The following is a 13,362-nucleotide window of genomic DNA, read 5'->3' on the forward strand; positions in this document are numbered from 1 at the left end:
TCAAAATAATCTGAGTTGATGGGAAATTGGAAGGGCTGTAGATGAAAACCAGAAATTGTCTCAAGTGTACTATTCTCCCTACTGTTGTATATGTTTATAATTTTCCATATAAAAAATTTGAAAAATAAAATTAAAATGATCACATTGTAAGAATAGGCCTAATACATGAGAATTTTCAAAGTCAGGGTTATTTAAGAACAGTAAATATGGGTGACACCTGTGGCTCAAAGGAGTAGGGCACCAGCCCTTTATGCTGGAGGTGGCGGGTTCAAACCCAGTCCTCGCCAAAAACTGCAAAAAAATAAATAAATAACAGTAAATATTGGTGAAAAATTACTGATTTAATTGAGCTTCAAAAATGTATTTCTCTTATGCATTATACTAAAAAAAGTCTTAATTACTTGAAAAATAAATACTAAGGGGAGAAAATACCACCACCAAAGATGCAATGTCTGTTAATTCATTTAGTGATGAAATAAATGTGTCTGCAAGGGATCATGGACCCACAGAAAGCTGTGATTTCTGTAAAACTGTTATCTAATAATTGAGCGTTGTTAATGGCTACCCTGTTAGCATCTTCACTACACTTGCTGTCCTATACAGGAGAAATCTGCGAACAATTGGTAGAGTCCTTTGGTAACACTGGTCTTGCTGGTTTCCTAGTCTTCCCCAAGAAAAGGGTAAGAGAGAAACAAAATACCTCCTCTTGTAACCCTACTCCTGGATATAGCAAGGAAGTGGATTTAGCCAGTGTAGGACAAAAGATACCCTAGACTAGCACTGATAGAAGGGTAAGTTCTAATGCAATGCCCCTCTCGAAAACGTGAAGTATTAATAATAAATCTATTCCCATTGACTGAAATACTACAGGACTAAAAATTCTTTTGTAATGCTAAAGAAATGTCAAATTCTAGTTGATTTAGAAGAGGGATGTTCTGGTCAAGAAAGATGTTGTATCTCAAAAATACAACACAGTTTGAAGATGAAAATAGAACACATATATATGCTTCCTCACTTCCCTGCCACCCCCCGCACCTGAAGTGTTCCTTTCTTAGCCTGGTTTCCGACGAAATGTTTTAATGCCTGAAGTTATTTGGCCATTCTCAAAAGTACATCTTATTATCCTGACGTCCCAAGAGACGAAAAAGTTGCTGAAGTCCAAGGCATGAGTCACTTTACTCAATTTTGATGAGTAATCTCAGGTGTCATGAAACCCCGTTCCGAAAGCGAGGGGAGGGGGCGTCAGATCTGCAGACGGAAGACAGGCCGCTCCCGATTGGATGTCGAGACCTCGATTTTCCTAAAATTGCGTCATTTCGAAGCCAATTGGGTCCAGATGTTATGGGCATCGACGAGTTACCGTCTCGGAAACTCTCAATCACGCAAGCGAAAGGAGAGGAGGCGGCTAATTAAATATTGAGAAAGTAGCGCGGGGCGAGTCTCGTCACGTGGGTCTGGAGGCTGGCGAGCCCGGGATAAATACCGCCAGGCACCCAGCAGGCGAGCGAGCGCGCTGGGAACTCCTCTTCAGCGCCGCTGCACCGGGACTGCGGGAGTCCAGCGCCGGAGGAGCCCCGCGGCCTGCGCGTCGCAGTAAGTGCCCGCGCCCTGCCAGCCGCGCTCGGGCGCTCCCCGCCCTTCCCTCCGCGCACCTGTTCGAGGGGGCAGCTGGCCGCACTAGGTGCGCCGCTGCAGCGGGGACAGCGAGGAGACAGGTCTCCGAAACGCTGGCGCCCTTCTGTGTTTTTCACCTGCTGAGCCTCCAGGTTTGAAGGTGGGGGATGGTGGGTTGGGGGTCTGGGGAAGTTGGGATTCAGAAACACGAGGATGTGAGAATTTTCAGAGCGTGCTTCTCTCTCCTAAAGGGTACAAGTGAGACTTGATTTAGCCCTTAAGCTTTTTATGTTGGTTCTAAGGAACCTGAATTCCGTTACGGGGCTGAAAATCATGCTGCCCTAACTCTTGGATCTTGGATGTATTCTCTCTCCCCCCACCCACCTCCTTTTCTCTCCCTCTTCCTAGAAATTCAACATGAAAATCCTCGTGGCCTTGGCCGTTTTTTTTCTTGTCTCCACTCAACTATTTGCTGAAGAAATTGGAGCCAATGATGATCTGAATTACTGGTCCGACTGGTCTGATAGTGACCAGATCAAGGTGAGACCGTGTCTCGGGCGGCCCATGCCTTTCTTCCTGGGATTGGGAGCTGTCACCTTCCCCGAGATGGCACCCTAGTTAGCCTGGCAGGCTCCGCGACCGCGGCCAGAGACAGCGCGGAAGGCTGTAAACGCGCGCTATTTCCCGGGTTCCTCACCAGATTGTGCGCCCACAATTCAAGTTTCCTCTTGAGGGCTCCCCCATCACATCCAAGAACTCTTCCAAGGAGGGATGCCCTACTTCATGAGCCCGGGGCCTCAGGAGGCTAGGAGCTTCCCAAGGTTTAATTGCCCCGTAACCGGATCTCGAGGGCTCCAGCCCAGCTGCACTGCCCAAGCATCTGCAAACGCTGGACCCTGGCAGGGGAGGGCGTGCGGGGCGCCCGCGGGCAGCCAGGGCGAGCGCGGGGCTGGAGGGACTGAGCGGGGTGGGAAGTTAACTTCCTGCCTTGACACTGATTTTGCTGACCCGAGGGCCCAGCTGCTAGTGTCCGAGGGTCTCAGATTATTGGCGCAAGGGGGCACCTGTGAGGAACAGTTAAAGTTCGGAGGTGCTGGTGACTTGTAAAGCGTTGTCACCCTTCCCTACCCCAGCCCCACCACACACACACCTGTGGGCATTTATGGCGGAGTGAAGTCTCCGAAGTGGCCACCAGAGAGCCAAGACAAAAACAGTAGCCTCGCAGCAGATGAGTGAGAGGCCCGGGGCTGGGGGTCGGAGGGAGGGAAAGAGCAGAGCAGAGAGGGCTCAGGGCTCCAGTGCTAACTCTCCCAGCCAAGCTTAGCGGAGGCTGCGGCGCGGGACTCGAATTAGGCTGGTAGGGACCGAAACAGGGAGAGGCCCCGGGACGGACCCCACTCAGGACCGTCTTTGGAAGCCGGCTTTCTGCCTTCAGGGCTGAGCGCACCGCGAGTAAGCTGTGGCTCGCCCGGGACTGGAGCGCTTTGTGGGGACCGCTCGGGTCGCCTACAAACCAGTTTGTCCGTGCGTCTGTCCCCTAGGAGGAGCTGCCGGAGCCCTTCGAGCATCTTCTGCAGAGAATCGCCCGGAGACCCAAGCCTCAGCAGTTCTTTGGATTAATGGGCAAACGGGATGCTGGTGAGATGGGCAACCGTCCCTAGGTTTCTCGGGGCAGCCTGCCCTGCCTGCTTACTCGTTCTCGTAGCATCCGAGTGTTCCCTGCTCTTTGAGCGGAGATTTCCATTCCAAGAGAGGTGTTACTTCTCGCCCCGGGCGCGACTCTAGCCCACACCTCACTTAGACAAGCACAGCCCTGAAAGGGAGGAAAAGATTCACCTCTCAAGCCTCACAGTATTAGAATAACCCAAACCACCAAGAACAGCAACTAACCTTAACTAAGCGTTCCCGTGACTGAAGATGCAAATTGACAAAGAAGGGGAAGGTTGGGGGAGGGAACGGGGGGCGGGGGAAACCCAGGAGCTAGGACACTGAATGATCCAAGCTCATATGGAAGCTGGCTCACAGCATTCCCTGGGGTTAGGTGAGATGTGGCTGCCCAGTGTCTCATAATAGAAATATTCAGTTTCCTTGAATTCGTGGCACCATCAGTGTAACGTCGTATAGTTAATGTCAATTCGTCTCTTGTCAGATTCCTCAATTGAAAAACAGCTGGCCCTGTTAAAGGCTCTTTATGGTAAACATTCCTATAAATCTTTACTACAGTGAATGCACATATAGGAAAGTGGATAAAATATTTTATGGGCTAAAATGCGAGATCTTGATTATGCCTGTTTAAGTAAGAGATGGATTTGCATACCTCTCATTCTTGTCTTCTTCCTCCTTCACTTTCTCTTTTCTTCTCTTTCTTTCTTTCTCTCTTTCTCTTCTTGCTCTTCCTGAGTATCAAAGGGGTGGCCAGCCTTGAACATGGGAGGTGGTTATAGCCTTACAGGCCTCAAGAATTTCATAGACTGGATTTGAATCCATGGCCCATAGGAGGCACTTAATAAATTTTCCTTTTGTTTGTCAAAACATTTGATTTTATTCATAATAATTTGGTTAGCATTTATAAATGGAAAATGTTATAGATTTTGAAAATCAACTACTTTTGTAGTTCTTTTTAATAGATATAGCTTTTTAAACACAAATCTATATGTGTTTGCTAATTTTACCTTTCTTCTAGGACATGGCCAGATCTCTCACAAAAGTAAGTTCAAAATTACTTTGACATTTATCAAATTGAAATGTAAAATCATACTGAATTCCACTTTATAGAATATCTTACCTTATTTTCTATCATAATTTGGGGCAATACTTTAAATTACAAAAAAATAAGAATGGGGAGACTCATGTTGCTCAGAATATGATCATTTAAAGCTCTATGGTTTAGATATTTTGTACTTATCAAAAGATGCGGTGTTAAAAAAGAAAAAGTCCTTTAACTCCTATAAATTGTTAGTTTTAAATAAGAATTTTAATCTGAGGGTTAAAAGTCCACCATTACAACAACATCCCCTATGCCCACTTCCATGGGGGGGGCATTTGTAGGCCTCTTCTAACCCATCTTAGTATGCCGGTCCTGTAATGACATCATTTATTATGGTCTTCCAGCAGCCAATTAAGTAGAATAAGAACCTAAGTAGAGAGTCCATACTAAAGATAAACACAAAGATGCAGTTTTTTAATCTCGTAATTGAATGGGAAACCTCAATCAGTGAAACATTTCTTAAGGCAGTGAAGATGGCAAAATTGTGGCACTTGGGGGTCATTAGATTTCGGGTTACCAGTTAATGGAGCCAGAGGTAACAAGAATTCCCAGGGGTCCATCCATCTTTATCATACTGTCCACACACGTATCCTGTCTTGGCTTTGGTTCACTGGGAGGCCACATTAGGATACTAACCCTACTCTCAACTAATAAGGTAAAAATTAAGAGAAATTCTCCCACTAGCATTAAAATAATAATCTTTTCCAAAGGTCTGACCTCTGAAAATGAATACATTTTATTCATATTTACTTTCTAAGGATTTGACTTTCGAGGGAGTTGTATATAGCAAAATTCTATGTAATAAACATAAATGTACTCTATTCATGTCAAAACTAATACACCTTTGCAAAAAAAAGTATTTTTAAAAAATTCAATCAATAGAAATAGTGACCTTTTGGAAGAATATCATTATCAAGTGTAGGGACCTATTTAACTAAGGTTCAGTTGCTGGGAAATACAACATATTCAATAACATGAGAAAATAAGCCTGGATATTTCTTTTTCACACAAATATGGCATTCAGTCCCTAAAAATCAAAGCTAGCTCAAATAGAAACAATATTTAAAACTTTATGTAAGAGATAAAATATAATATGAATTAAAGGTACTGCTAATATTTAGAAAAGTGCTTTCATTGTGTTGTTTTAGTGTAATTTATAAAGCTTGTGAGGGATCTTTATTTTTTCAGGTTGACAAAAACTTGAAGTAGATGCATATTTACTATATAGGCATATATTCAGGAGCTTGCTTTTTTTGTACTAGTTATAACAGTTTGTTGCCTTAAAGACATACATATTAAAGTACCCCTAAATGTATTTTTTCAGGGCATAAAACAGATTCCTTTGTTGGACTAATGGGCAAAAGAGCTTTAAATTCTGGTATGTATAAAAACATGACTGAAAGTAGACTAATATCTCAAATATTTTCTATTTTTTTATAAGGCACAGTTTTCAAAGTGTTAAAAAGGAATAATAGAATTAAAGTGAATATTTATAGTCGAAAAATCTAATTATAGTACTGTAACCCAAGAATAGATTTATAGCTGATTAAGCTAATATTACCATAATATCAGTCTATTTCTCTTAAACCACCAGCCTTACCAGCATCTGTCCCAATTAATCATTACTCAACCTGAATCTTTGGACTAATCTAATACTCTCCTGCAGATCTGTTAAATAACCTATACATAATCTTACTGAACTAAGGGGTGGAGGACGCAGGGAGTAATGAGATCCATTTTCACTTGTTACCAAAGTAATTTGAAAGTTTTATCAGATGTTACATTGGCAATCTTCCAAAAAAAAAACAAAAAACATAAATCCTTTATACAAGTTGCTTGCTGTTTTTGAAGCTGTAGAAACTCAAAACATACTGATGGAAGGTGGAGAGGAAGAGAAGTGACAGTCTGTTCCAGTATCTTCAAAAAGGAACACCATCAAATCATCCTTAAGTGTTATAAATCAGTTCTGGCTATCAAACCTTTAGCGACAAGGGAAGCCACAATTCTCATAGTCCATTTTAATTTCAAACAACTACTTCATACCATGTAAAGGCTGTGTGTCTCCTTTCTTCTCTTTAGTTTCTATCTTCTATGTGAATGCCACATACATATATCTGAAACCTTTATTTCTGAACACATTCATCACATTATGTCCAAGGTTAAATATATTATTACCCTATATTATTTTCATAGAAATTTTTTGTTAAGCACGTTCAGGCTAAGGCTCCTTCGAAAAGCTAGTCAAATTCTTTTTGTTTCACCTTCCATGAAAATAGAATTAAAATATTCAACACCTCCTTAATTAGAAAGTAATCAGCAGCTGTCTAGAAAATTATCAGAAGTTTCTAGAAAATCCATAAGATGTATTGGCTTAATTCTTAATTATCTAGATTTATGCAAAACAATGATTTTCCCAGTGTTTTTAATGGTTCTCTACTCTCCAAATTTAGACACTGTCTTTGTATGTCTTTACCTTTAATACCTTTAATTTTGGGACTTCTCCAGTGCAAGTTTCACCCAACCTATCAGCGTGCATAATGAAAAACTTGTAATTGTTTTATTACTATGTATTATATACCAGCTGTTGGGAGTAGACTATAAATTTAAACCACAGTGGCTTTTATTTGTATCAGTACATGCCAGTCCTCATGCGTATGACTGTGGTGTTCTTATTAATACAGGTCATCAACTCTCCATTTCCAGAATTGATGTAGGTTTCAAAGCAGGCTTACCTTTAATAAATAATGTAGATACTGTGTAATTTAGAATAGATTTGATGCTGTTAAATGTACTTAAAGTAATAATATAATTATTAGCAATGATACTTAGAATTGCTTCATTAATCAGAATCAATTTATAACTAAACCTTTGTTCTTCCATTTGAATTCGAAAATATAAATTTTAAAAAGCAGGCAAAAATGTATCCATAGTCAATCAGGTACTTGTACACTCAGTTAGCCCTGTTCTGGTCAGGAACTATTTGATAAATGTAGATAATCTCTCCTAGAGAAACCTTTATCAGCTCATACACATAAAAATTTAATATAGTTTCTGAGGGTTCAAGGACCATGTAAGAAACCCTGCTTCCATACGAAAGGACGTTATGTTCCAGCTAAATCTCTCATCCATCTTTAGTTTATGTTGGCATTTGTCTCATTCTTGGGAGGAACAGAGTCGTGTTACCAAAAACCTGATGGAGCCTGAACCTGTGCTAAGCATCCTCCTCCTAATATAAACAAATCAGAGTGAGACGTGAACTGTGCCCTTCCTTCAGAACTGCCCAGTTTGGGGCTTGGACTGCTCCATCTCAGAAATAATTCCATAACTGATATGAAATGTTCTTCTTATTGTTAACCTCACTTAAGGAACAGCTGGATGTTAAAATCAGTGTTGAATGGGGGAAGTGATACCACTGGTGCCTTTACTTACCTTCTCTCTCAACGGACCTCACTGAGGAAACTGGGCAGAGTAGCACCTAAGATTTCCATAAATCTTTTACAGATCTTTCTGCTGTTTCTATTTAAATTCAATATTTTATACATATACAAGGCATACCGAATTTCAAAAGGCACAATGATTTCACTAAGCCATAAATGTAAGTGTATAAAGTACTGGCTCAGATGATTGAAAACAGCCTTATGTATTTTGATCACAACAGTCTGATTCTTACCCTTTTGTGGTTACAGATGCCTTTGAAATTATATATAATTTATAATACAATATAATATAATATAATTTGGCATTTTTTTGGTCCAGGTACTCAAAGTATTTGAATTACTTGTAGCTACATGTTAAATACCTTTTGAAGCAATATTGATCTTTCACAGGCCATGACGGTTCTAGGCGGTAAGTTAAATGGTGTTGTATTTAGATGGCCCAATTGACTTACTCTCAGAGAATAGACTGTTTTTAGTCTTGAGGACAATCTGTCATTGGGAAGTATCCACAAGAGAGGAAGAGACCCTCCCACCTTTAGGTGCCCCTGGCACTGAGATTGCCCAACTTTTATGAAAAGAACCAGATTGTATATACTTTGGACTTTGGGACCCATGCAGTCTCTGTAGCTACTACCCACATCTTCCTTTCTAGACCAGAGCAGCCATAGACAATAGGAATAAATAGCTGTGTCTGCAATCCTATTAAAGTTCATCCATAAGAACAAATAGTAGGCTAGATGTGGCCCATGGCCTGTAGTTTATTTACCCTGTCCTAGAATAAAACTCCCACATTTCACTTTTATTCTGCTACTATTCCTGGTTACTTTGGACATTATCCTTTCTGTAACTCACAGTTGGTGTCTGTCACTGCTTGAGAAAGCTGCAGAGCATCAGTATTGGAATAGCTAGAAATACACACTGGGGTCACGAAGTATATGATGAATAACTGAAAAAAACAAAGAGTTCTGTAGTTAGATCACTTCCAGTCAAGATAGAAACTGAGGCAGGATTGAAAGACATGCAATAAAATACTTCAGGAGCGGGAGAAAGTCATTGTGAGTTTAAAATAAATGACTGACTGCCTTGAACTTTATTTGTTTAACTCCCTTAGTGAATCCTCCTGAAAACAATTCTGTCCCCTCTTTTCCTTCCAGTGGCTTATGAGAGGAGTGCGATGCAGAATTATGAACGAAGGCGCAAATAAACTACCCGACAAATGATTTATTTCAGCTTCACTTGTGTTAATGAGCAATGAAAGCAAAATAAGACACGCGCTAGGAGGAATAATTATTTATTTAATAACAATTGTTGTTTTGAGTTGAAGACTCAAAAAAAGTGTTTATTTTTCATATCGTGCCAATATGTGTTGTAAACACGTGTTGTAATTATAATATGGTGACTCCCTCAGAAGTAGAAATTGATGGGAATTTTCACAGCGAAGCACAGTGTTCAGTGAAATTGTAAAACAATGATAGAAGCTCCAAAGAAAGAATTGCTTTGAAGCAGTCGTATCAACTACTGCGAAAAGGGAAGGAAATTCCCGATGGTCTCATGCTTGCCTTGGTATTTTTCATGGCCAACATGCTGAAACTTTGGTATCAAACTATATTTGTATCCCTGAAGCATGTTTCATGTATTGTGACTATATAGAGATGTTTTTAAAAGTTTTAATGTGACTCGAAGGTCCTCAGTCCATTGTATGATGTGTTGTGATAGCTAACATTTTAAATAAAAGAAAAAATATCTTGACGATTCTTTCACATTCTTTTGTTAACCTTTACATCTCATCAGCAACTTTTCTTTTAGTAGATGAAAGAGACTAAACTGTTTTGTCTAAAATGTATTTTTTCTCTCTCTCTCTCTGACACACACACACATGCATTTTTTGCTAAACCATTTGACATAAGATATTCATGGAGAAAACAATTGCATTTTGGAATACAAAAAAAGGAAAGGCTGAATTGATCACATATGCCAATTATTCTCTTTTGTAAGTAGGATGATAGTCTATTTTAAAGATAACATTTCACCGTTTATTTTCTTGTTGAGTGAAACATCAGCACACCATCATTTCAGCCCTGTGTGGAGCCCAGGTATAAATGCACCCATGGGTGAATCTCACTAGAATGAGGACATTAAACTGAACTCTCACAGATGTTCTCAGAAGATGATACAGAAAGATGAGGAGCTGGAAATACAGCAGCTCCTTCTCATAGGGAAAACAAGAACTCTGTTACACAATGTCTGAGAAGTGCCTGAGAACTGCTAACACCCATAGCACTCCCTCTGGCAGAGGCATCGGGAATAAATACAGAGCAATGAGAGAGGCCTGTGCATATTTGCTTAAGGGGAAGGATTGCTAAGAGTCCTTGGAAACATTTTCTGATAGTATAGAAGAGAGTGTGCCCACAGTGGGCCTTACCTTTTTCTTTGACCTGGGGTAAAACAATGCAGGATAAGCACTCCTTAGTGAAGCAAAATTCTATGAATTTGTCCTAGACTATTTCTAGAAAAAGAGAACTAAAGCATATTTTAACTTTTATATCTTCAATCGAATAGTTTGTTTTAAAAAATATTCTCCAACTCATATTCTTCATTCCACAATACATTTAAACATCACATATTACGCCAGGCACAGTGGCATCTACCTGTAATCCTAGCACTCAGGGAGACCAAGATAGGTGGATGGCTTGAGCTCTGGAGTTCCAGACCAGCCTGAATAAGACTGAGACCCCATCTCGACTAAAAAATATATATTAAAAAAAAACTAACTGGGTGTGGTGGTATAAGCCTATAGTCCCAGCTACTCGGGAGACTGAAGCAAGAGGGTTGCTTGAGTCCAGAAGTTTGAGATTGCTGTGAGTTATGACACCATGGCACTCTAGCCTGGGGCAACAGAGTGAGCCTCTGTCTCAAAAATAAATAAAATAAAATAAAATAAACATTACAAGTCATATACTGGTAAACAAAATGGAGAAATGCAGAGTCATCCAGAGCCCCCTTCCCCAACAGCAACATTTAACCCTCTATTGAATAATAATTATAATGCAATGATATAAGCTATATAATTTTAATCACTTTCAATTTTAAGTGATTATAATCACTTAGTGATTTAAGTATTATTATCATTGTACAGATAGGATATGAAAGTTAAGGAAATGCTGGGGTCAGAGATGATATGAGAGGACCCAGGATTAGAAAGCAATTCAGGGGGAAATAGAGCAAATTAATATCCAGCAACAAAATGGATTAATCAAATTAGTATACTAGGGCAACAGAATACTAGGCATTCATTTAAAGGGACATTATGTCGTAATAAATAATGTGGAATGACATACATAGTATGTTGTTAGAGACACAGCAGTATTTGTATAATTACATATTTCTACAGAGATGTTTTAACAAGAGGAACAACGGAGTGGATAACAGCATGGGCTTTCGAGCCAAACTGCTCAGGTTTGAATTTTGGCTCCACAATTACTTAATGGCTTTGTCACAGGGGCCTTACCTTTTTCTTCATCTTACTTTGCTTGTCGGTAAAAGTGGAATTAACAATAGTGTCCCCTACATGAGGGTTAGGTGAAAGATGAGTGAAATTATGCATGAAAAGCTTTGAGAATAATCTCGCACAGACAGCAAGGGTTCAGGGACTGTTAATCTGTTGTCATCGTTAGCTATTCTCCAAAGTGCTGACAAGCACTTGTTATTTGTTTTTTTGTTTGTTTGTTTGTTTGTTTGTTTTTTTGGTTGCACTTTTTGGCCGGGGCCGGGCTTGAACCCATTACCCCCAGTATATGGGGCTGGTGCCGTACTCCTTGAGCCACAGGCACCACCCAGTCAGTGTTATATTTCAGCCACCAACATTCTTTTTGTAGGCACACTGAATAAGCAGCAGGGTGGGTTTTTAAGTCTTTACCTTACAAATTGTGCAGCTTTATGCTGCTCATACTGCATAGATAAGGCACATTATCACTCTGAGATTCTAGGAATTACCCCACAGCGCTGCATAAAAACCCACATCAGGGGACCTCACTCTGCCTGCTTTCCCCGCTAGGCTCAGGAACCAGCAACAATGTGAATAGGGAAAGGGAGAGAAAACTTCAGTGGAAGTTTCTACTGATAAAACATTTATTATTACTTTTCTTTTCTGGCAAAGGCTTATTTTCTAAAATAAGCCTTCTTAGGGCCAGGCGGGGTGGCTCATGCCTATAATCCTAGCACTCAGGGAGGCTGAGGCAGTCAGATTACTTGAACGCACAAGTTCAAGACCAGCCTGAGCAAAAGCAAAACCTGGTCTCTAAAAAAAGAGCCAGGCATTATGTCAGGCACCTGTAGTCCCAGCTACTCTGGAGGCTGAGACAAGTGAATCTCTCGCTCAATTGAGCCCAGGAGTTTGAGGTTGCTGTGAGCTATGACTCCACAGCACTCTATGCTACACCCTTGGGAGTAGCTGCTACCTCTAGTGCAGAAGGATCAAGGTGAGGAAATGAGGGTCTGTGTATGCAAAGGGCTGCCTGACAGCTGCTATCTTCAGTAAGGATGATGGAGCCAAAAGAAGGTGACTTGGTGTGGGGGCAGAAGCAGAACAGGGGGGCTGGAGAATAACTGTTCCAGCAGACCTGTCCTCCCGCTGTCTGATCTCCTGTTGGTACCTCCCACTGGACAAACCCAATTGTCTACACAGGACAGCAGCACACACAGGGCACTGGAGCAGGTGGAGACAGCTAGCTGGTACATTGGCAGGGAGAAATGAAGATACTCAGCACACTGTGTGCTCCATTGTCTTGAATCAAAAGGAAACTAACAAGCAGAAATTCAAATAAAGAAATGCACATAGTAAAACTGAAAGACCTTGTCTGGACACCCAGTACTACCTTCCAGGGATGTAGTTTCAGAAGGACCCCATCCAAACAAGCAAACAAAAATGAGAATATCTTTTTTCAATTGGAGCATATGCTGAAATTGCTCCTTTTAACACAAAATTATTATTAATAGTTTTTAAAGGGTATTTTTTAAGTAAGTTAATAGATGTGCTGGAATTTGTGAAAAACAAAAGAAAGACTTTAAGTGGATCAGAAATTATATTGTTAGAAATAAATGGATGTTAAAAAAAATACCTACCAAATATGAACACAATTATTCTATAATGATACTAATATCAGATAAAACTGAATTAAAGGTATGAATTCCAGGATATTAAAAAGGATATTTGATATTGATAAAAGAAATAATCTAGGGCCAAGCATGGTGGCTCATGGGAGGGAAGCTGAGGAGGGTGGATTACTTGAGCTCAGGACCCCCCCGCCAAAAAAGATAGCTGAGTGTTGTGGCAGGTGCCAGTAGTCCCAGCTACTCAAGAGGCTTAGGCAAGAGGATAACTTGAACTCAAGAGTTTGAAGTTGCTGTGAGGTATGACACCATAGCACTCTACCCAGGGCACAGAGTGACACTCCACCTCAAAAACAAAATAAAACAAAACAAAACAAAAAGGAATAATCTAGTTAGAACACGTAAGACCAGTAAACCTTTATAAATCTGAGTTAT

General features: G+C 40.5%; 1 protein-coding gene across 4 annotated transcripts; it reads left to right on the forward strand.

The window, feature by feature from the left end:
- The first annotated feature begins 2,028 nt into the window (after nucleotides 1-2,028).
- TAC1 (tachykinin precursor 1) lies at nucleotides 2,029-9,567 on the forward strand. 4 transcript variants are annotated; one of them, XM_012811709.1, is made up of 6 exons: nucleotides 2,029-2,154; nucleotides 3,156-3,252; nucleotides 3,764-3,808; nucleotides 4,298-4,321; nucleotides 5,706-5,759; nucleotides 8,973-9,567. In XM_012811709.1, exons 1-6 carry the CDS (start codon nucleotides 2,032-2,034, stop codon nucleotides 9,020-9,022), a joined length of 393 nt encoding a protein of 130 aa, XP_012667163.1. In that variant the 5' UTR covers nucleotides 2,029-2,031; the 3' UTR covers nucleotides 9,023-9,567. The 4 variants fall into 4 exon arrangements, with proteins under 4 accessions (XP_012667163.1, XP_012667171.1, XP_012667166.1 ...); XM_012811717.1 differs by lacking the exon at nucleotides 5,706-5,759; XM_012811712.1 differs by lacking the exon at nucleotides 3,764-3,808.
- The last annotated feature ends 3,795 nt before the right edge of the window (nucleotides 9,568-13,362 follow it).

The sequence above is a fragment of the Otolemur garnettii genome, unplaced genomic scaffold (genome assembly GCF_000181295.1).
Source record: "Otolemur garnettii isolate 467f Iridium unplaced genomic scaffold, OtoGar3 scaffold00005, whole genome shotgun sequence".
Lineage (NCBI taxonomy): Eukaryota > Metazoa > Chordata > Mammalia > Primates > Galagidae > Otolemur > Otolemur garnettii.